General features: G+C 24.3%; 4 protein-coding genes across 4 annotated transcripts; 1 reads left to right on the top strand and 3 right to left on the bottom strand.

Moving 5' to 3' along the window:
• Positions 1-123: 123 nt before the first annotated feature.
• On the bottom strand, positions 124-16,422 carry PY17X_1365000 (VPS13 domain-containing protein, putative; the record flags this gene model as incomplete). The annotated part of the gene is made up of 1 exon (XM_723974.1): positions 124-16,422. One exon carries the CDS (start codon positions 16,420-16,422, stop codon positions 124-126), a length of 16,299 nt encoding a protein of 5,432 aa, XP_729067.1.
• A 1,409-nt stretch (positions 16,423-17,831) lies between these two features.
• On the bottom strand, positions 17,832-18,775 carry PY17X_1364900 (DNA/RNA-binding protein Alba 2, putative; the record flags this gene model as incomplete). Its single annotated transcript, XM_723975.1, has 3 exons — positions 17,832-17,935; positions 18,114-18,376; positions 18,534-18,775. The coding sequence occupies 3 exons, from the start codon at positions 18,773-18,775 to the stop codon at positions 17,832-17,834; spliced, it is 609 nt and encodes a 202-aa protein (XP_729068.1).
• A 1,887-nt stretch (positions 18,776-20,662) lies between these two features.
• PY17X_1364800 (uncharacterized protein) lies at positions 20,663-21,166 on the top strand (the record flags this gene model as incomplete). Its single annotated transcript, XM_725301.1, has 1 exon — positions 20,663-21,166. The coding sequence occupies one exon, from the start codon at positions 20,663-20,665 to the stop codon at positions 21,164-21,166; it is 504 nt and encodes a 167-aa protein (XP_730394.1).
• A 933-nt stretch (positions 21,167-22,099) lies between these two features.
• On the bottom strand, positions 22,100-23,940 carry PY17X_1364700 (uncharacterized protein; the record flags this gene model as incomplete). The annotated part of the gene is made up of 2 exons (XM_725300.2): positions 22,100-23,514; positions 23,937-23,940. The coding sequence occupies 2 exons, from the start codon at positions 23,938-23,940 to the stop codon at positions 22,100-22,102; spliced, it is 1,419 nt and encodes a 472-aa protein (XP_730393.2).
• Positions 23,941-24,985: the final 1,045 nt, after the last annotated feature.

Here is a 24,985-nt window from a genome sequence, read left to right as displayed (position 1 = left end):
GACATTTTTATATTTCATTTCATATTTCTAGAAAAATGAATTTGTATAGGTATGCATACATAAAGGATATAATCTTACGATATTCCTGATGATGTTTTCCTCCATCATTATATCATTCTCACATTATAGGGGTGGACGCAAAGATAAAATACTATTACCCAATATAATCGTCGATTTGATAGAATTTTTTGAGTTATGCAATTCTCTATAGATTTTATTAATAAGTGAAGCATTATTGCAAGGTATTTTATAAACACTATTAACAGTGCCATTAGTAGTTCGTATTATGAGACCATGGCTCGATGCTCTAATTTCTGAAATTTCATCAATTTTAACAGACCATATAACAATATCACCTTTTTTATCATTTGTAAAATCATTATTATTTTTCGAATTTGAAAAAGAATTGGGATATATATTTGCATATAAATTTGCATAAATAATAACTTTAGGGTATAATAATAAAGCGTAATGCGAAGGTGGGTCATTTTGTTGTTTATGTATAGTTAAACATTTCATTATATTTTCAGAAAACCTTAATCCTAAACATTCTCTTAATTCAGCTTCTTGTGTATTATATTCTTTTATTTTACCATATTCACCCCATAGCATTCTAGGTTTTCTATGTCTTTTTGTTTTATATTTATACCCACCTATTGGTTTTGAAACTTCTGCTTTTATACCTCGGGTTACATCTGAAACAGCTTGCCCTACCTTATCTAATGGCTTAACTAAAGATCCCGCAACACCTTTACCTATACCTTTAAAAAATCCACCTACTCCTTCTTTTTGTGCACCTTCAATTGGCTTAGTTACAATATTTGATAAACTTAAAACTCCTTCCCCTATATTTTTAACAGCACTTAATAAACCTTCTTTCATATTAGTATTCGTTTTAAAATTTCTTTCTTTTTGTCTTCTATTAATATATTCCGTATCAAATGTAAGATTCGATAGTAGACTTCCAATACCTACACTAACATTGTCAACTGCATATACAGCTAATCCAATAGTGTTTCTACCAATTTCTAATGGAATTTTAGGTATATTTATTAAACTACTATATCCAACAATAAATCCGAGACAAGCTAATATGGAGTGACTATATTTATCTTTTAATAAAGCATAAAATGATTTGATACTTACACGAATATCATTAAAAATTTCTTGATTTAATGTTACTGGTGCACCTAATAATTCTAACTTTCCTGACACCATTAATATTCTTAGTCCGATTCTAAGTAAGTCACTAAGCATATGCATTTTATCTAATAAAAATGAGCACCAAACTATTAACGTAAATTTATTTATTTGCATGTATTGTATATTTATAGCTAATGGAATATCAGGTGATTTATAATTTACATATACTGGCAGTACAGTCCATTTTTGAATTTCTTCATATAGTAAATTTTTCTTTTGTATAATGTTTATACCTTCAATATATTCAGCCACTAACAAATTTATACCATTTAATGTTTCTGAATCCATTTCTATTTCTATATCATCTAATAATACTTGAATTTTCTTAAATATAACATCATTATGTGATATAAATAATCTTTCTACATATACATTTAAAAATGTCTTTTCATCATTATTGTTTATATTTTTAGAAAATACATCATTATTGGAACCATATCGATTACCATCCTCATCATATACTTCATCTCTTTCATTTTCTTCATTATATGACGTATTTCCATTTCTTAATTTATACAATCCTCCTCGATCTCCTCTTCCAGTATTACTTAATATTCCATTGTTATTATTTCCTGAAGAAGATGCATCCGAATTTAATCCTCTATTTGCTAATAGTACACATTTTTTACATGATTCTAATTGGCAATCTATTTGAACATCAGTAATTTTTATATCAATAACTTCTTCTTCATTTTTCATATAAAATAATGCACATAATTTTGATAACTCAATAAAAAAAACTTCTTCTTTTAATATATTAGATATTATACTTGCCCCAATTTGTGTAAGGTTTAATATTACATGAACATTTTTATATGTATTGTTAATAACTTTTATTGATTCTTTTCTATTACTATAAAAACTATTATTATTATTTTCGACACTGTATCTATTTCTTCCCCTTTCAGAAATATTCATGACATAATTATATTCATTATGCTCAATTACTTTTTTTTCTATATATCTATTTTTACTATAAGAAGAAGGAATATCTCTACCCAGTTTGTTATTTTTTGCTACATTTCCAATTCCCCGCGTTCCAACATTATCATTCATTATCTCGTATTTGTCTATACTTTCTATTTTGTTATATGACTTTATTTCAGATGAATTAGTTGAATACTTCTTTTCGTCATTCTCATCTCTATCTTTTCCATCCACAACACAATTAGACCCTGATATAGCCAAAACATTTTTATCGGTATTTGTTTCAGTGCTTATTGATTTTTTTTTTAAATGTTTTCCCATAATATTCATCTCATTAATATCACCTAATCCCTTTGGTGAATTAATTCTATGAGTCAATTTTATACTTATTAAATCTTCTATATATTCAATAGAAATAATAAATGTTATATTAAAATAGTTAATATGATATGTTTTTTGAGAGTAATTAAATGAAGCAAATTTTAAAATAAGCGGGCTTCTAGGTATTACATTCATATCATGTAATACTATTTCTATTTGAATATTTCGTGATATATATATAAATGGATTTACCCAACCTAAATAACTATATTTATTATATTCAACATTAAAATAATGTTCCATATCACTAGCTTTTAAAAAGTTGTTCAGTAGCAAATTTTTATCCAAATGTTTATTAGTACCATCATTGCTATCATTTTTTCCCATTTTTAAATTATGGGCATCATCATGAAATGTTCTAATTTTTAAATATTTAACCAAGCTCGAATTATTATACGCTATATACCCTTTATTTATTTTTTTCTCCAATTTTTCTATTATTATATTTTTAGTACCCATATTAGGTATACAAGTAATAACATATACATCAGATTCGTCTTTTCCTTCTCCATTATTAAGCACCATATAATTTGATCCAACAAAATTTTCACTTGGAAATATTACAGATGACCAAAACATATTTTTACTATATTTGCTAGGTTTACTCATTTCGTTTTTATTATTATCATAACTACCAGCACCATTGTTACTATAACTATTGCTTTCAATAGAATTTATATTTTTGTTCTTTTTTCCCATTTCAAACACTTTAAATTGGAACAATAATACGTTATGCTTTTTGATAAAATATAAAGGAGATGTGTCATTTTCTCTAACGCCCTGAATTTGATCTAATTGAAATTGCTTAATCAAAAGAGGGTAATGAAGTCTATTACTAATAATAAATTGAGGTACAACTGTAATTATTCTACTTATAATATATGGGATATTTGTAGTTTTTATTTTTTCTGTATTTAAACAAAAAGTGTAATAGAAATTATTACATACAACATTGGTTTCTGTATAACTACCAATAGGAGGTAAATTTGCTTTAAATAATATTAAAGAGTTATCACAAGGAACAGGATAGTTAAAATCATTAAAAATATCATCAAAATTATCTCTTTGTTTTTTTTTTTTTCCATTATTATTAATGCCATCAATACTATTATTGTATGTTTTATGAGGTAATAATAAATCAATTTGAGAATTATCACCTAATAAGGTTATTCCATTAATTATAGGATAATATTTATTTGAATTTATTGCCTTAATACCTAATCCTGTTCTATCAATAAAACATCTAGGTAATGAAAAAATATATAGGTGCTTATTTCCTAATATACTATTTAACGAATTAAAATATCCATTAAAATTTTTAATTATTTCTACTTCTATCGATGCAAATTTTTTAAAATTTAATGATAATCGTGTCATTGTTTCATCATCATCTTCATCTAAATGAATTCTATCTGACCATTCACATTGAGAATTTCCAATTTTCATTTTTAAATTTAGACACGTATATTTCTTTATTTCATATATATAGAAAATAGAAAACGGATTTAATCGTTTATTTACATATCCGTTATTTAATGCACGTGCTGCTAAATCTTTTTTCAAAACTTTTATCTCATGGTCAACATTTCCTATTTCCTTTTCTAATCTATTATATTCATGTGTATATACTCTTTCATTATTCAACATGCGTTTCGCTTCTAAAGCTTTTGAAGCATTTGAATTAACAGAATTGTTTTGTTTCATGTGATTTATTTTATTTAAATAAGAACTTATTTCTTTACTTTGCCTTATTAATTTAATTTTCTTATTTTTTAACATATCAATTCTTATCTTCTCTTCATTAATATAATTATTTTGTGTTTCCTCTGTAGCTTCAGACATCATAATAATATCTACTAACGCCGGAATAGTATTCACTATACTAACATGTGGGTATATTGTAATTATCCTTATGTTTTTTTCTGCTGGCAATGCACTTATTTTATGCTCAATTTTTACTAAAAAATACAAATAGCTATTATTACTTCTACTGCTAATAGTAGATGCCGTTATTCCAGTTCGTTCGTTCATGTTTCTATTGTCAACAACTTTACATTTTTTCACATAAGTTCCTTGTGATATATCTGAACTGAAAATGTCAGACCATCCATTATCTATGTTAATATAAGAACAATCAGCTAATTCATTTTCCCATTTTTCACAATTTGATAGGCTCAAATCTTCATCATTATTATAGTCTTCGTTAGAAGCAGTACAACTACTTCTTTTAGTATTTTCATTTGTATCATCAATATTATACTTTTCCATACTGGTACTGACATCTCGAATATTAGCCCCATTTGATATGTAATAATAATCGTTTTTGTCACTAACCAGATTTAAAGGCTTAAATGATAAATATACTTGGGATTGACCATAAAATGCACATTCAGGGGGAGAAAGTAAATATTCATGATTTAATATAACAGTATAACTTAAATTTGTATTCTTTTGTATTATTTTAATATTGGGATTAATATTTAAACTATTTGATACTTTATAGTTTTTAAACGAGTCACTATGATTAGGATATAATATGCTGGAATCTATTGTTCTGTTTTTTAATGATGTTAATAAAATAGGAGTTTTAGATGTATCAAAAAATGAAAATTCTAATGGTATACCACATTTATTTATAATTCTGACTGTTGAAGACATAAATAATATTTTATAATTAGGCATAGGTGATATTATTTCACATATTGTTTCGAACATTGGTTTTTGTGGTAGACAGTTATTTTTCGATCTGTATTTATATGCCAAATTTGTTTGTTTGTTTATTTCGTCGTTTAATTGTTCTAATTTATTTTCTTGATTGATATATTCTTTATTTAATATAACTTCGTAATTATTACCATCCTTTTTATTGTTTTCCATTTTATTTTTTCCATTATACGTTTTTTTCTTGCTGTTAATATTATTATTACTACTATTCATATTACCAAAACTATCGTTACTTGCTTCAGTTTCGTTAAATATATAATCGCTTGGACTTATTACATGAATTACATTATTATTTTTCAATGCTGTATTTAGTGAAGTACAACTATTTTTAATTAAATTTATCATCACACATTCTGAACTTTTTAAAAATGGACCCACAAATTTATTAGCTGGAAATATTGAATTACTATACAACTTCCTTTTTATATTATTTATATTTTTTTTGTTAAAGTAGTAATATATATTATTGTTTTTGTTAACTTTTTCTATAATATTAAAAGCAGTATTATTATCATAACCATTATATTCATCCACACTATCCCCTTCACTATCTTCATCACCCTTACTTATTTCGCTATAATATTCTTCCTCATAAAGTTCGCTATCACTATCTAAATTTCCACTCTCACTATTTTCATCTCCTTCTTCGGTGCACTTATCACGCTTCTCTTTAAGTGAAGAATCATCACCTAAACAAGATGAATGACTTTCTCCTTTTGTTAAATCTGTTTCCGTCTTTTCATAAGTTGGGGCATTACTACCCGTATCATCTAAATAGCTAACCGACTTATTTCCCTTATTAAATTTTTCAGAAATCGTATTTATATCATCTTTATTCTTTTTTTCTCCACTAATAATAGATGAATTGTCTGTGTAGTATGCTCCCTTAATTTTGTAATCCTTAAAATCTAAACCATCTTTTAGCTTACCTCTATTCTCAATCGAAATATTACTAGGATTACTATTTCTTAAATTATTGTAGGATAATAAATTTTCAATAGTTTTTTGGGGATTTTTTGTTATCATTAAATCTAAAACTATATCTCGTTTACTTATATTAATAAACATTTCATGAAGTGTATTTACTATGTTGGTTGGAGGAATAGGTATCAAATATAAGTATAAATCTTTTTTTTCTATTAATGTATTATTACCTATTTCATTTACTAATAGCTCGTCTAATGATATTAATTCATTAGTAGTTATTATTTTAGTATATACATCTGGTAGATATCGTGTTATGTCAATGTCCTCGTGTTCAATACTATTATAATATCTATATTTCATTCCTCCTTTTTCTCCATTTGCAGAATCAACGTTCATTTTATCGTAGTTATCTCTATTCTTTCCTATGTGTGGATCAAGTGTCTCGCTCTTTTTGTTACTATTACTATCACTTCTAACTGTATCTTGACGGGTATTCATTTTATGTCCATTTCTTATCGTTGTTCGTCCACAGTCATATTTCATATATTCGCTACTACGATCAGGCATAGCAAAAGCATAATAATAATCGCTTGTTAGATTAACATAATATATAATTGAGTTATCTTCGATTGGATCTATTGCCTCTCCAGTTTCTTCTTTTTTCAAAAAACTATCTAAATGAAAATCCATCGATTTATTTTCATCTGCACCATCAGGAATTACATCAAAAATAGATGAAGAATCTTCATATATACTTTTGGATTTCTTATCTTCTCTTTTATTACTCATTACACTGACATCTTCGTTATTTGTACTTGTGGGAATTGACATGCTTACACTATTTTTATCATCATGGTTGTATATCAATCTTTCCAAATCTCGATCATAAGCACTCTTATCATCATTCCCTTGTTTACTAGCTTCGCTAATTTCGTTATTTTCCATAATGTTCTCGTTTTGTTTTCCTTCCATATGTTCCTGATTAATTGAATTTGCATCCCTCTTACTTTTTAACCCATTAAGAACCTTTTCCCAAAAAACTGGAACAAACATAAAAAGCAAATTAACCAACTGTGGCGTAATATTAAACCATAAAGCTTTAGCACTGTTTATTTTTATAATACTAATAGGGGTTCTAATAGATTCAATATCTTCGCTATATAGATCACTTGGTAATACTTTATGCACATCTAATGATATGTTACATTTTTCCAGAAATGGTTCCCACTCACCAATGCAATTATTAAAATATTCTATATTCGAATTTAAACAATTTATAATATATGAACATTCATCTGTATAAAAACGCAATTTTATATCCATACTAAATGTCATCCTTATAATTGGAACTATAGCGTTTTTGACATCGTTAATAAATGTACATTTAACATTATTCAATTTAATATTTATTTTTATATCTTTATAGGCGTTAGTTTTAGTAGTATTTGTATCTAATTCCGATTCGTTTCCTTTTATAGACATTTTCGAATATAATTCATCTGAGTTATTGCTTTCAAAGTACCACAAATTAGAATCAATAGAATTAGAATACGCCGATGAATCATATTCCCCATTGTAAGCAGAATTTTCAACCATATTATTATTATAGCTTGATTCGGATAATATTAATTCTCGCTTATCCTTTGCATTTTCTAAATTTTTTGAGCAATCATTATTTTTTATACGTTCAAAATATTCAAAATCTTCTATTACATCATCTCTAACTTTTAATTCATTTTTTTCTTTTCCAGGCACTATTGAATTATTTTCAAATATACCTCTTTGTTTTTTTCCAACCTTTTCAATTTTCCTAATTCTATTCAAATTTGTTATTTCCAAACCATTTATTGTATCGTTCTTTCCTTTCGTACTCTTACTTATAAAAAAAATGTTATTTCTCATAAATATACTTTTAATTTTTCGATGTATAAATATAACAGGAGGTGTAACTGTGCCAATTGCGATATTTGTATAAGCACTTGGTACATCACCAAATAAAGTAGACGAAGCTTTTAATAAAATTTCAACATCATCATTAGATAGTCTAATATCAAAATTACTTATATTTAAATCAATTTCAAAAACGGATATAAATTGAGGATGATCTTTTTTTTTTATATTTTTTTTTATTATATAATTCTCTTTTTTTGTATCAACTGATTCATAAATAGCTTCACCAATTACATTTAAATTTTCACATAACAAAATCTTTTTTTTATGGTAGTTGTGAAGAGGGTTAGAAACATTTATACCGTCCATTTTATTATTATTCTTGAATATCCTAGAATAATTTGAAATCATATTTGGGTTTAATCTTATAGGATTATTCACATAATTAATCCTCTTAATTTTACTATCTATTGCATATATTTTCCTAAATAAAATACATCCATTTGATAGAGAAAAAGAAAAAACAAAATTATTCGACCACATAATTATTGGATGGTTTACATTTTCTAAATTTGTAAATAAAATAAAATTTCCATTATTAACTTTGAAGTCTATATGGATAGGTTTATTATCCATTTTTAATAGTTCATTTATGTTAGTAATTTTTTGATTTTTATCATCTTTTATTAGTTCTTTTATATAATTTTCTTTATTTAAAATTTTTGTTGAATTGATATTCTCCTTCTTTTCGTTTTTAGGTTTTTTCTTCTTTTCAGGTAATTGTGAATTTCCCGATTTTTCTTTATCTTCTGGTTCCCGTTTTTCCATTCCATCATCTATACTATTATTTATGTTGCTATTCTTATTATTATAATATTTGTTAGATACAATATAGGGTGATGGTTTTGGATATAAATGCAATGTACTCAAATTAAACCCAGTTGATAAAAATTTATAAATGTCTATAAATATAACAAAAAAGCAACAAATATAAGCATCATCTAATTCTATACTTAGTAATAAATCTTCTATAAATGAATTTATTTTTATTTTTATTCCTTTCTGTTTTATATTTTTTTTTCTCTCATTTAAAAAAACATTATTATCAAACATGTAATTTAGTAAACTTTTATAATTATTAATTTCGTATCTTTCATCGAGGCTTTGATTCGCGCCATTACAAATAATCCTGTTTCCTTGACCATTTACCGATGCCCCACTTTCAATTGCACAGCTGGAATTCGAGTTTATTTTATTATTAATGCTATTATTATGATCTCTATCTGCGCTAGCAGCAGGGGAAACAAAATCAGAGCTCTTTTCACGAAATTTCACACTTCCTTCATATTTGGCAGCCATATTGCTTCGTTTTTTATTCATCTCATTCTCAATGCAACAATAAGCAACTCTTTTATAATAGTTAACCGATCCATTTCTAACATCATCAATATACAAAGACGTACTATATAAATTGAAAAAATATATGTAATAAAAGTCCAAAAGAATTAAGTCAAAAGATATACTAATGTTTTGAAATGTAATTATAGCAACAGGGATATTATTATCAAAAGAGGTTTTTACTTTTAAACTCTCTAAATTTATATATGCATAAAACTTCGTTCCATTTTTTCGAATTCCATCAGTTTTGTTGGTATCTTTAAGAATAGAATTATTATTTTTCATTTCATTATTATCATTCTCTTCAGTATTAAAGTTCGAATTATTTCCACTAGTATTATCTTCAGAAACTTTATCATTTTTATTTGTCATATGGTGTTTTTTTTCATCAGCTTCTTCATCATTTTTTATATGACTATTATTAATATTTACATCTTTGTATTTTAAATTGTTTAAAGCAATATTCCCTTTCCTGAATAATTCAGCATCTAGCATATTATCGATGTCAATATTTTTATCACATATAAAACACATAGGGAAATAACCCTTGTAACAAAAATTTTCATTTATTATATCTAATAAAAATCTAAGCTGATAAACAGTTAAATCTAAACATAAATCTTTACCATTAAAAAATATAAAAATTCCATCTTTTCTACTTAATAAGCATAATCCAATATCAATTTTGTGTAAAATATTCCCTTCGATATTTGTACTCCCTCCATTTTCACATGCCATACTTTCTATATCTAGCAAATCAACATATAATGTAAAATCATATTTTTTATTTGAATCAAACATATTAATATTATTGTTTCCTTGACTATTATTCATTTCATTATTTAAACTTTTTCTGTCTAAAGTTAAGTCATAATTCCCTTTATCTTCTTTTATTTTCACGTGTTTATTTTGTTTATGCTTACTATCTCCACTATTCCTTCCTTCACCATTACTTAAACTATCGCCAGCATTTTCATTATCTCCTTTACTGATAACTTTTTGATCATTACTATTTTTTTTTATCACTTTTTTTTTTTTTAATTTGTATTTTGTTCGTCTTTTTTCCTTTCTCATTCTCTTTTGTTTTATTTCGTTTCTTTGTCTTAATACAATCTCTTCTGCACAATTTTTGGTGTAAGCATTTTTAAATTTCAACGTACTTAAATGAAATTTCAAGTACGATTCAATATAAGGTATACACTTATTATTACTGCCTCGCTTTCCATTGTTTTCATTATTTAAGTCAGTATTGTTATTATTACTACTAATATTCTCATTGTTTTTTGTATCTTGATCATACTTAGAAGTATCTTTTACTTGTCCCTTGTAATTATATATTATATTTTTATCCTCTGGGATTATAACAATCGGATCCACAATTGTGAATTGAAATAAAAAGTATTTTTCTTGAGCAACTTGTACAACTTTTTTATACGATTTACTAATGAAGACATTTAATATACCGTCATCTAAATATTCTAAAAATAACCTTAAATCACGCAAATAAAAAATATAATATATTCCTGAAATATCACACATCATACATGTATTGTAATATCTTTTATCATTGTAAACGTTTACATTTCCAACAAATAAAAATTGTTTTTTCTTATTAGGAGTCATCGTTTCTTTCCGTTTTTTTATTTCGTCCGACAAATTAGCTACTGTTATATAGTTAAAAATATCTTTACTATTTTTTCGATCGTTCAAGGTTCTATACTCATCATCGTTGTAACCTATATTGTCCTTTGAACTTCCATTCAAAATATTTTGATTACTACTTTCTACACTATTAATATCATTTTCTACATATCCAGATTCATCAATATATTCCTTTCTTTTTTTTGATATAAATAAATCATATGTATAGTCATTAATGTTGTTAGAAATTATATTTTTACCATTCATCGAAATAATTCCCTTTTCAATATTTATAAACATTTTTTGATCATAATTTAAGTATATATTGTTTTCATAAAATATATTACTCACTTGGATTTTTGAGAATATTTTTTTTTTTTCCCAAAATGATAAAGAAGCACTTTTTACATAGCAATTAAAGAAATATTTTACATACGAATTTTCTTCTCCAAATAATTTGGGAAGTGTATCATTTAGTCCATTTTTAAGGATAACATCACTATTCTCATTTTCCACATTATTTTTCTCCTTATTGTTGTATTCGTTAGAAATATTCAAGTCCTTTAAATTTTTATTGTTCTCACCAGGGAAACCCTCAAATTGCTGATCCTTTTGCAAACTTCCTCGATTAATTGTTTCATTTTTGTCAACAGTGTTATTTTCATTTATATCATTTTGATTGTCCCCTGATTCTGTAGCTTGTGTAGATGCTTTTATGTCTAAAATGTTTAAAGAATTTTTTACATTTTTTAAGGTCTCTTGGACACTTCTTAAAGTGTGTTCAGAAATAAACATTTTATAATTTTTTAATTCTTTTTCATTTTTTAATTTATTTTTTATATATTTCATATCCTTTTCTATACCATATTGCAATATATTTTTATACTCTTTCATCGTTTTAAAAATTTGTTTTATTGTTTTATATTTCCAGTGTAATTCAATATCACTTACGATAAAATCAACATGTATTTGCGCAATATTATTTTCATTATGTTTTTGTATAATTTGTAAATTTATAGACAATTGTTTTTCTTCTATAGCATCCATAAAATCGTCATCATCATTATCTTCTAATTTTCCATTAGAATTTTTTTTATTTTCTTTATTTATATATTTATCATTTCCATAATTATCAAAATTTTCAACTTCTTCATTATTTATTAAATCGAACTTATCTGCATCCATCATTTCTTTGTATAAAGATGGGTAGCAATTTTTATTCCCTTCATTCCAATTTTCATTCACACTTGCATTTTTATTATTGTCATTCATTTCGTTTTTATTATCTTTGTCTTTAATATCATTATTCCCATCAACGTTGTTATTTTTATCATCAAAATTATTTGCACTTCTAAATGGCATTTCAAAAAATTTATTGTTTTCTACATTTCCGTTTTCATTAATCTTACTACTCGATAACATAAATTCTTCTAATCTATGAGCAGATTGAAATCTCTCCAAATATCCTGTATTATTATTATCATCATGCTCATACTTTTCATTCGTATCAAAATTAGATTCATTTAACATTTTGTTACTATTTGATATTTTAGTTATATCATTTGTATTCGTATTATTCAGACTATTGTATTTGTCTTCCTTTAAATATGCTGAAATATATTTAAAAGGATAAGCATCTTTTGAATTTATATTTTTGGCTAATGTAAAAAAAATTGGTTGTTTATTACTTGGATCACATATCCATAATTGTTCGATTTCTATTTTTATAATTTTTTTTTTTTTCTGAAAATAATTTTTGTATGATATACCACAAGCTTCATATTTAAGTATATCGCAATTCTTACTATTTTTAATAGAAAAAGATGAAGTTTTTATCAAAAAATCTATATCATATAAAAACGATTCTTCTTCAGTTTTATTTTTTTTGTCTATATTACTAACTTCTAATTGTGTCTTTTCTTCTTTTTTAATATTATCATCCAACAAATTAGTACTCACATTAGTGTTCTTTATTTTATCATTTTCACATGTATTTTGAGGATTTGTTTCAACATTCTCATCCCCTTTACCATCGATACCCTTTTTTTCGGCATTATTTTTTCGTTTATTTTTAAATGATTCATCTTCTTTTTTATTTTTAGAATAAAAACGTGTTAAATATCTAGTGATAGATGTTGGTACTGCTAATATAATACTAACAGCATCAGGATTTATTTGAAAAAATATACCATCTAATATTATATTCGTTTTTAATATCTTTAAATCATACTCAACATATACCTTAACTGGTATTGGTTGTAATATATAAAATTTATCATCTTCGATATATTTATCTTTTATATTATTGCAAAAGTTGTTTTCTAGACTATCATCCTCTTTTTCACCACCATTTATTTGGTCAGCATCTCGATCAAATAATTTACCATCATTCAATCCTTTTATTTCAGATACATTTCCCTCCGTGCTTGAATATGTATTTTTACTACTATCTTTAGGCTTTCTTCGATGCCATTCCAATTTATTATGATTAAAATTTGATGTCTTCAAACATGTTATTTGGGTTTCATTAAATTCAAATATTAAATTAAATTTGTTATAAGCACATGGATATTCTGTTCTTGCAATTAAATTACCTAAATGTAAATTTACTATACCATTTGTTAAATTGTCAAAATGTAATATTGGACCACATATATGAATATAAAATTCAAACATCTCTGGTAAATGTTGAACTGCTCTATTATAAACATTTTCTCCTTTTTCTTTCAATCCCTCAATTAACTCTGATTGCTCCATTTTTTTAATATGTAATAATGCTTCTTCATTATCTTCATCATTTTCAGTGTCTTCTACAACTTCATTTGTTTCAGTTCTTTCTTCGTCTTCTCCGATTTCACCTTTGACTAGTTGTGCATTTTCTACCTTTTCTTTGTACCTTCTCGTCGAAGTGATATCCTTATTATTAATTATATCCATTAAGGGGAATGTAAATGATAAAATATTATTTATAAGTAAAGGTGATAAATATAACTCTAATGGATTCAATCGTAAAAGTGTAGACAATGTATTCCCTTTTTCGGTAACTAAATGGTTGATTTCTAAATATGCACATAAACTTTGACTATACAATAAGGAGTGATATATCGGATTTTGATAAATATTTTCTGAATTGTTAATGTTATGTGAAAATGCATTTTTTGTATTTCGAAATTCCATAAATATTTGATTTCTATGTTTTGCTACAAAGTTTTGTAGCTCAATTATAAACTTCCATTGGAAATTATCATTATCATTATGATCAACTACTGATTGTAATGATAAAGAAGAATATATTTGATAAAAATTTATTGATAATATATTTATTTCGTTATAATCCAATTTATTTTTATTTCGGTATATGCTGTTTAGAGAACTTATATTTGAATTAGTACTTAGTGAGCTTTCGCTAGTTCCACTTAAACACAATTCATTATTTAAATTATTTCCAGTATTATTACAATCACTATTCATATGAGTATTCTCGTTATATTTTTCATTATTTTTATTTGAAGCTCCCTTTATACATTCTTGCTCTTGTTCATTAAATTTATCATCATTTTTACTATTTATTCTATTATTTATAATATATTTTCTTTTCTTACTATCATCATATATATTAATAGAAAAATTAGAAAGTTTAAATTGGAAATCGTATTTTGTTGGAATAACTACATCATAATTATCCTCATTTACTACTGCTTCTTGTAATATATTTAATTCGTGTTCATTTATAAAATCTTGTTCAGTTTTTAAAATGCTTTGCACTTTATTTTCAATATCCTTTTTATTCCCTGTTACCCAAGACCACCAAGATTGTTGTTTGTATATAGAATCATATAAAATTTTTTTTTTGCAATTTTTTTCTTCTATTATTTTTTCTAATGTATCTCTACATTGCAATCTCCATTTAGCTAAATGTCTAACACCAACCACATCATATAAAATTTGTAATCGATTTTGCTCTTTTTTTGTTAATTCGATTTTTGATATATTATATTCTTCACCTAAAATTTTATTATACAAGTTTATAAATTCGTTTTTTGTCTCATTTCTTAATGATTCAACATCTAACTTAACAGTAGATGCATGTTTTAATAATAATTTATTTATTTCATTTCGGGAATTATTTGCTTCGCTCATTATTTCAATTATTTTTGTAATTTGAGTTCTTGTTAATGTTATACCTTCCCATTTATCACTTATTTCTAATCGAGCTTTTAATTCTTTTTTATTACTAGATTGTTCAACAGGCAATACTAAATCAAATGGTTTAATTAAATACTCAAAATTGTTATAATCTAACATTTTATGATCATCAGATTTATAAAATAAATTTATATTAGCTAGCGTTTTTTTTAAATAATCATTTTCTTCATCATTATCGAAATGATCATTACTCAATTTAAATTTAGAATCTATATTATCATTATTATATTGTTTAGATGGTTTTTTATCATCAGCATTTATTGGTGATGCTGAACCTCCATTTTGTTCTCTACTATTTTTATCATTAAATTTGTTTTCAGTATCAGAACATGTTTCTTTTTTACTATAATCATTTGTAGGATTATTATTAATTCGATCTGTTTCGTGAGTAATATCTTTACTATTTTTTTTTTTCAATGTGTTTTCCTTTTTTCCTTTCTTTTTACTTTTCTTATTTCCTCTTTTTTTTTTATTTACAATGCTATTACTATAAATACATAACCCTTTAAATTCAATAATATGATTTAATTTCTTAGATTCCGAATCATTATTCGTTTCAGATGATCTTTCATCTTTTTTTTTTAAATTTTTTACAGAAGAAGACTTTAAAATAAATCCAATGAAAAAGTTTCTTTCAATATCTTCAAAATGAATAAATACATCTTGTATATCGATTTGAATATTATTAATAATTTTGTTTAACAATTTAAATATAAGTGTTGATTTTTCAGCTGGTTTTTCTTTGTTTTTTTGCTGCTTAATTAGAGATATTTCTTCTTCTAATAACTCGAGTCTATGCATTTTTGCTTTTCGCAATTCATCAATTAAAACACTTTCACTTTTTTTATAATGTCGTGGTTTTACATATATGTGTGCATTTTTAATAAACACACATACCGGATTTTTCCCAAGGCTACTCCATGGGATTTGAATATTTATTTGACCTATACTTCCATGTACGATTTTAAAAGATAAGTCTAATATTTCGGTTATTTGCGGTTTCAGGTTTAAATTTTCAAGAACTATGTTTCCTGACCAAACACCCAAATGCAAATTCTTTTCAATCCCTTCAACATATGGCGCAAGAAATTTGTTTAATAATTTTTCAACTAATGATTCAAGCATTTTTTATATCAAACTAATATCATTTATCTATATTACATTTTCTCTATTAATATTCTTTTTCTAATAAATGGTAAGCATTTAAAAAAAAAAAATTATATAAATTATTTTATGCCTTCAATTTTGAAGTCTAATAATTAACACAGTAAATATATAATATAAATATATACTTTTTCTTCAAGCTACATGATATACTAATCTTTTTTATTGAATGCATATGATATGCTTTTTATTATTTTTATATCATAATTTCAAGCATATATAAACACATATTGCATTTTTTGATTTTCGTTAAGTTTTCTTTTGTAAGGATTTTAAAACGCCGTTAAAATGGTTTATCTTTTGTTTTACCATTCACAACGATTTGATAAAAAAGAAAAAAAATACATTACATATTTTATTTCAGTACTTATGTAACATATATAAATATTTATTTATATATTACAAAAAAAGAACTACATTCCACTAAGATTAAATAAATAATACCTGAACAAAAATTTATGGAAATTATGTATGCATATACATACGGAATGAATTATGATATATACATATATAAAATAATTTTTATAGGATGGAAAAGAAAAAAAAATACATTTAAAATTATTCGAATTAAATAAGTAAAAATAAATTTGCATTCATAAAAATGCATAGCGTTTTATATTCATTTTTTTCTTATCACTATTATGCCATGAAAGTGTAAAACTTTTAAGAGTTAAAAAAGAATAATTCAATTGTTTATCGATATTTTTTAACTATGGCTTTCCTTTAAAGAAAAAGAGAAATATAAAAAGTAAAATAAATAATTTGAAAAAAGAACACAACCTCTATTATACACTTATTACAAAAAATTACTAATTATTGTTGTAGAATATATATATAATACCTGCTTGTTTGTTTACGTGAACTAATCAAAAACGTATGCATCATTAAATGATATACATATTTAATGTTTATATATTATAATAAATTTAATAAGTATAGAAATGTTGTTATTTTAATATAAAGTTTTATATGAATAAAAAAATCACAATTTTATTCACTATGCATTAAGAACATCAAAAAAAATAAAAGGATTATCATTACATACATGCATTCACATATATATTTTTTTTTAATTTATATATTTTTTTTCGATTTTTTTTAATTTTTTTTTTTTTTTTTTTACATTTTTAACTTGGGTTTTCTTTCAAAAATTACATCGTAACATAATAAGAACTATTTATAAAAATAATGAACTTATTTAAACAGCCATTATATGTGTATCATACACATTTTATAATCAAAACTCACATATTTATATTTCTAAGCATCATCAAATAATAAAAAATATGTGCATCATGAGTTTATATTGATATGAGGCTTCCTCATATTGCTTATTTCCAAAGCTATAGGAATTAAGCTACAAAATTATTTTAATTGTTTCTTTTTTCATATCTTCTATTATTCCACATGGAATTGTCATAATACTGTCTTCTATAGGATCCCCTATATCTATCACCACCTCTACCTCTTCTATCTATAAAGGTTACAAAATGGGAAAAGGTAAAAAATGAAAATATGCAGAATATATATCTTAATACGGATTTTACACTTTGGGGGGGGCAAGTATGTATGAAGTGATCACATATAGGTCAAAAATAAATAAATGACTATATACAATTTTTCATTACACACAAAAAATGCAAAAAACTTACATCTTCTTCTATAAGCTTTTTCCTTTAATATTTCTTCGGGTGTCATAACTTTAACATCCTTATCATCTAATGGCTTTTGGTAACCTACTTGATCTTTATCAATATTTTCACCAGTTTTTGACAAAGTTATTTTCATGCATGGGACAGTTGTACTAAACTCAATAATTCGGTTAGCAGATTCCTTATTCTTATCACTTTCTTCTTCATCTCCTGATTTTTTGTCGTCACCCTTACTATTTTTTTTTAAGCCGGTAGTATCTTCTCTTTAAATTTGGAAAAAAAATAAAGAAAAAAAAAATAATTACATATTTATAACATGAATGGAAAAGATGCTACATTTCTTCAAAATGAACAAATTCGATTTAAAAAAATAATTCACACATTATAATATGCATAACATAATGGAAAATAAAGGCATACCTTTTAATTATGTGCTCCTTTTCATATAACTGGGTAAATTGATGAAGTCCCTTTGCTCTTCTCTTTATCATCTCAGCTACATTAACAACTGAGCTTATGGCTTTACCAACCCCTGATAATATTACTTCATCATGGGTCTCAAATAAAACAATTGCTTTATAGACGTAATCTAAAGCATCACTCTTATAACTAATACGTATTCCGTTCTCTAATTTAGTTTCACTTGTTGTGCTACCAGGCATATTGACGAATAAATTTAGTATAAAAATTTAACAAATTTTTAAAAATAAAAAATATATATTCTATATATATTTTAGTTATATTAACGTTACAATAAATAAAAATTAATTTTATAACAAAATTTGAAATAAGGTTTCTCTATACGAACATAAACAAAAAATCATGAAAAAGTATATTATTTATATATCACAATTTATTTATAAATATATGTTATATTTTTTTTTTTAATCTCTTTAATTATACATTAAAATATATTTGTATATATTCCTGAATTACGAATTATATACACGACCTATCAAATTTCATTTGTTTATATATGTGTTATAAACAATACATATATATGTAAAAATAATGAAAATATGTTGACACTTTAAAAATTAATAAAACATAATGTTAACGTAGATAAATGATAAATTTGTAAAATAAAAAGTTTTTTTAAAAGCATTTAATTTTCTATCACTATTTTATGTTTACAAAATTCTATATACCATTATTATTAATTATTTTTTTTTAATTTAATGAAAATGCTTCCATTATTTTTTTAAGCAATAGGAAAATTTTTAACTTATTTGTGCATATTTTTTATGTATAAAATATAAGATATATAACGTTGTTTTAGATAAAATACTATACTATTATTTTGTAAACTTTGCAGATATAATTTTTTAAATTTATTAATACTAATATTAAAGGGGAATATTTTTTTCCCTTGTGCCTTAAATCCATATATTGTATGCATATAATTATTATACATATATATATGCATAAATTTTCATGCAAAAGCAGATTATACCTTTCCGTTGCTTAACAGCAATTTATAGAGATTATTATATAATCTAATGTTATGTACATTTTTTGTTATGCTTATAAAATACATAAATATATTATATTATGTGCAATTTTTTATGTAATGCATATAATATAATACATTTTTTTTTATTTTACATATTTGGATATTGCGCACGTATACAATACATATATATATGACCATAAATGTTCTATATATTATAGAGGAGGAAACAAAAACAAAAATATAAACAAGAAAGGAAAATTCAAAATATATTTACAAATTTATTGGAAATAAAAATTTAGAATTATTTTAATAGTCTACATTAAATTGGTATTATAAATAAATTGTAGAGAAGCATATGTTTTTTTTGCTATTTTTCTTACATATAGTATAGAAGTAGCAGTAGTAAAAGTAGTATTATTTTTATAGTGGATTATTATTTTTGTTTCTTTTCTTCGTTTTCCAATTTTTCATTTAGAAATATTATTTAACCCCATACACCTTATAAACAACTCGATTGAATACAAATTTATTTTGCATATATTTTCTGCTAGATACACGAAAAATCATCAAAAATAAAATAATCACATTTTTACATGTGTCGTATATTAATAGGTATAATATGCATGAATATTTATTCTTTAGTACATATTTATTTTACGGTATTCTGTAAAGTGTCCTTTTAAAATTATTTATACTTCATTTTTTCCCTTTAAACTAATAAGGTATTACAAGCATCCTACGTGCATTAAATGAAATGCTGATATTATTATACATGTTTTTTATCAATTTATCTCATTCTTCGTTCACTTGTTTTTTTTCATCTCTCCTTTTTTCTTAAATCAATACTAATAAACAAAAAATATATGCAAAAAAAAATTACGGAATTAAAACCTTATGTGCAATTATCAAATTTTATATTAAGAATACTCGTTTGTTGTAGTAAAAAAAAATATGTATAACATGCTTATTATTATGTAAAGGAACTGCTCGAATCTTGTATTAAATACATTGCTAAAATTAGTAATAAGTGCAAAGTCACCACATATATACATATAAATACAAAACAATTCGGTATATACCTTAGGAAGGTTTAAAAATGGAGAAATTGCACGAAAATTATTTTTTTGGAAAATACATTAAAATGAATATACCTGATGATTACATAGATATATCAAAATATAGAACAATACCAGACAATCAAGAGGTATATGCTCATAAATACAATAATAATTGTTTAATAATCGAAATTGTATGCTATAAAGATATAGATATAAAAGAAAAAGGGAAATATTATTTTGACGATTTAGCAAATGAAAATACTAGCTTAGAAAATAAAATCATTTTAAATAATGAATCTGTTCCACATTCACAAAAAAATTATATTTTAGTTGTAGGAGCACAAAAAATAACCAAATGTAATACCCAAATGCATGAAAATGTTTTGTTATATTTATGTATAATTCCATATAAAGAACATAATGCTGATATATTAATCACATGGAATATACCAAAGGACGATTTAAATATAAACCCAGATATTAATATCTTCACAGAAATGATCCAATCCTTCAAAATACTAGACTTTAGTTTATTTGTATAAATGTGTTAATACAACTTTTGAAGATGTTTCTATTTTTTTTGTAATAATAAAGCCATCTACATATGAATGTATTATATATATATGTATATGGTTTATTTTCATTTTTTCTGTGATATTTTTTTCGAACAGTTGCCATTTGTTTTACAGCTAAAGAAACTTATAAATTTTTTAAACGTTAGTACCACTTTTATTTATTTATTTATTTCATGTTTTTTTTAATTAAACTTTGATATAAAAACCAATTTTAAATTAAATCAAGTACATATTATATAAATATTATTCAACATGCACACATATATATAAACATCACAAAGCAATTTTAATACATTTTGGCGTTTAATACGTAAAAATAACAAAAATAAAAAAGTCCTTTCAGCATGTGCAATTTACTTATTTTTTTAAATATTATTTTTCATATCTTTTCGTTTATTTTATATAATTATTCAAATATTTCAAAGAAAGGTGAGATATAAGAAAATTTATATGCTCTATAATCAACATGTATATATATACATATGCATATACAATTTTATTCTATGAAATATTGTAAGAAAAATCATAATTGGACGTATAAATATATACATACAACACATGCTTGTATGTACATTATATGTATGTGATAGACAATTGAATAAATTCGTTAGGGTATTCATATGTATATTTACTTATTATTTATAATACATTTAAATTTTCATGTATATATTATATAAGCACATGTATTAATAATTTTTCCTATAATGACAGTTAAAAAAAAAATGGAAGATAATGGAAAATTAATAAAAGGGGCTTATGAATAAGAAAAATTAGGTCATAAAAAATATATATATATATACACCTACATATACATATTATATACATAGATATGCAATAATGGTACACGAGATATCTCTAAAAATGTGAGCAGATACATACGCACACGAACGAGTAATGTGCCTAAAACAGGGAGGTGGCTTTTTCTTGTTCTTTGACTAGCATTTCGTAAAATTGGTAAATTATGGTAACGGCTAGTAAAATACCTGTACCACTACCTAAGGCTCCAAGGAAATCAGCTAATATTGTCAAAGCACCAATACACATACCTCCAAATGCAGCGGCAGTTGGTATATATCTATTAAATACACGTGTTAAAGATGTTGGTGTATCTCTATGACCTCTCATACCGATATGTTGATCTCTTAATTGTTTAGCTACATCTTTAGCAGAACTTCCAGACACTTCTATCCATGTTTTTGAAAAAAAGGCACAAGAAACAAGAACAAATGAAATATATATTAGTGTATGAAATGGATCATTTGTTATATCTGCAAAGGAATTTGGAGGCGATATATAATATGCTATACCACCTATAGGTACAGCTGTGCCATTTGATTCGATTTCTTGCCATTGCCCAAGTATATTTACTAGTATACTATTAGAAAATCTTTTGTACAATATTTGGGAAAAAAAGTATAAATTAGATACTAATGCAGTTTGTAATATAATTGGTATATTACTGGTATAAAATAACTTAATTGGATATGTTCCTTGTTGACCTCTTACAGTTTGATATTTCACAGACAAATCTACTCTAAATCCTTGTAAATATATAACAATTAAAAATACCAAAATAGTAGCTAATAAATTTGTTACATTTGGAGCATGGGTTCTATAAAATGATTTTTTTAAAGCTGATATTTTGTTAAATTCTGTAAATAAACAATATATTAATGATATTATGGCACCTTCAAATTCAATTCCTTTATCTGTATTTATAGTTGTAGGGCTAAAGGATTTCCACATAATAGTTTCACATATATTTGTAGCTATAAATAATGATATACCAGAACCTAAACCATAACCTTTTTGTAACAATTCATCTAATAATATAACTACAACACCAGCAAAAAATAATTGTAAAATTATTAATATAGCATGTCCTGTTCCGATTTCTGATAAATTACCATATATACCACTAACAACATAAGCAATAGCTTCACCTAGTGTTATTAATAATCCTAATAATTTTTGGGCTCCTTGAAATAGCGTTCTATCTTCTTTTAAACTTTGATCAACATCTATAATTTTAGAACCAGCTAATAGCTGCATAACCATACCACTAGTAACTATAGGTGATATACCTAACTCCATTAATGTTCCTCTGTTTGATGCTAAAATAACACGCATCCAATAAAACGGATCACTTGATTTACTTGTTATTATACCATATAGCGGTATTTGACAACATATTAAAAATACAAACAATGATACAGCGGTCCATAATAGCTTCTCCTTAAATGGCAATTTCCTATCAGGCGATTGAACCTCCGGCAACAAAAACATTGCCGGCTTTAGCAAATTCAAAAATCTCACTGCAAATTAGTCAACAAAAATATAGTGAATGTTGTACGTGCTTATAAATATTTAAATGCATTGAATACAAACAAAAAATATATTAAATATAAAACATAACTATAATTATTATTAAAAAAAGCTTAGCATTATTTTATCAAATGAAATACAAAAATCATAATATAAAATTTGTGATTGCTAAATTAGGGATATACATTCCATAGTTAAATATATAGAAAGCTATCCATAATATTTTGATGAATTAATGTAACAAATTTTTAGATGAGAAACATACATTAATAACATCCCCAATCAACAAATTTATAATATTATGTATATATACATAATACATGTTACATATTTGAGGAATGTCAAAACTTCCTCAATATCACACAATTATATATACATTGCATATTCATATTTTTTTTTTTTGTTTCTTTACCCATCTTTGCTTTATTTAAAAATATTCGTCTTGTAGTAAACCTATTACAACTTAAAAAAAAAATGAAATGTTATTTTCGAATACATATATGTACATACATTTTGTAGATGTTAATATGCAAAATAAAAGTATTAGTGTAATATATATGTGTTAATTATATTTTATCGATTTTCCATATTATTGAATTTTCATAAGTATATATATGGACTATTTTCATAATTGCCCAAAATATACATGATGTAGCAGTTACATACGTACTTATAATATATGTATAAGCATGTGTGAATTTATTTTTTCCATTTGAAATATTCCATTTTAGCATTCATTTTTTTTTATATTTAATTTTAAACTTATAGTATATTTATCTTTTATTTTTTCATATTATAATATAAGCTTACCTTATTCTTGTCCTTCTATGTGTTTCTCTGGCGTCTCTATCAGTGTTGACATATAATCTATCAATAACTATATTGAATATTCCGTGAAAAAAAAAAAACAAAAGGTATGTGATATATATATTAATATATATACATAAACCTAAGTTAATAAAGATTGCTTGTAAAGCTTATATAATTGCGCCACCTTTATTATGTATATATATATATATGTATACTAATATAAATATAATAAGTTTTAATTAGTGCATACTCTTGTATGCTATTTAATGGAAGTTATGTATTATTAAAACATATTTTTAAAACAAATAATAAAACAAACATTTAAACAAAAAAACATAAGAAAAAATGCATATTATATATAGTATATATAATATGCAAAGAATTATTAATATTATGGAAATGAATGAATGTAAATATAAATTTGCAATTGTATCTTAATATCTTTTTCTTTTTAAAAATATGTAAAATTCTTTTTTCATGATCAGTATTATTATATGTGAACAAATTTCATATACATATTACCCTCTTTTTTTTTGTCACGTATTGCCCATGATTTTGTGCGTTATTTGTTAATAAATGATTTATATAAATATGCCCATATAATTTTACAAACGTTTATTTTTTTGCTTTTCAATTTTAGAAAGTTCACAT

This window comes from Plasmodium yoelii (genome assembly GCF_900002385.2).
Source record: "Plasmodium yoelii strain 17X genome assembly, chromosome: 13".
Lineage (NCBI taxonomy): Eukaryota > Apicomplexa > Aconoidasida > Haemosporida > Plasmodiidae > Plasmodium > Plasmodium yoelii.
This window is presented reverse-complemented; position numbering and strand designations above follow the sequence as displayed.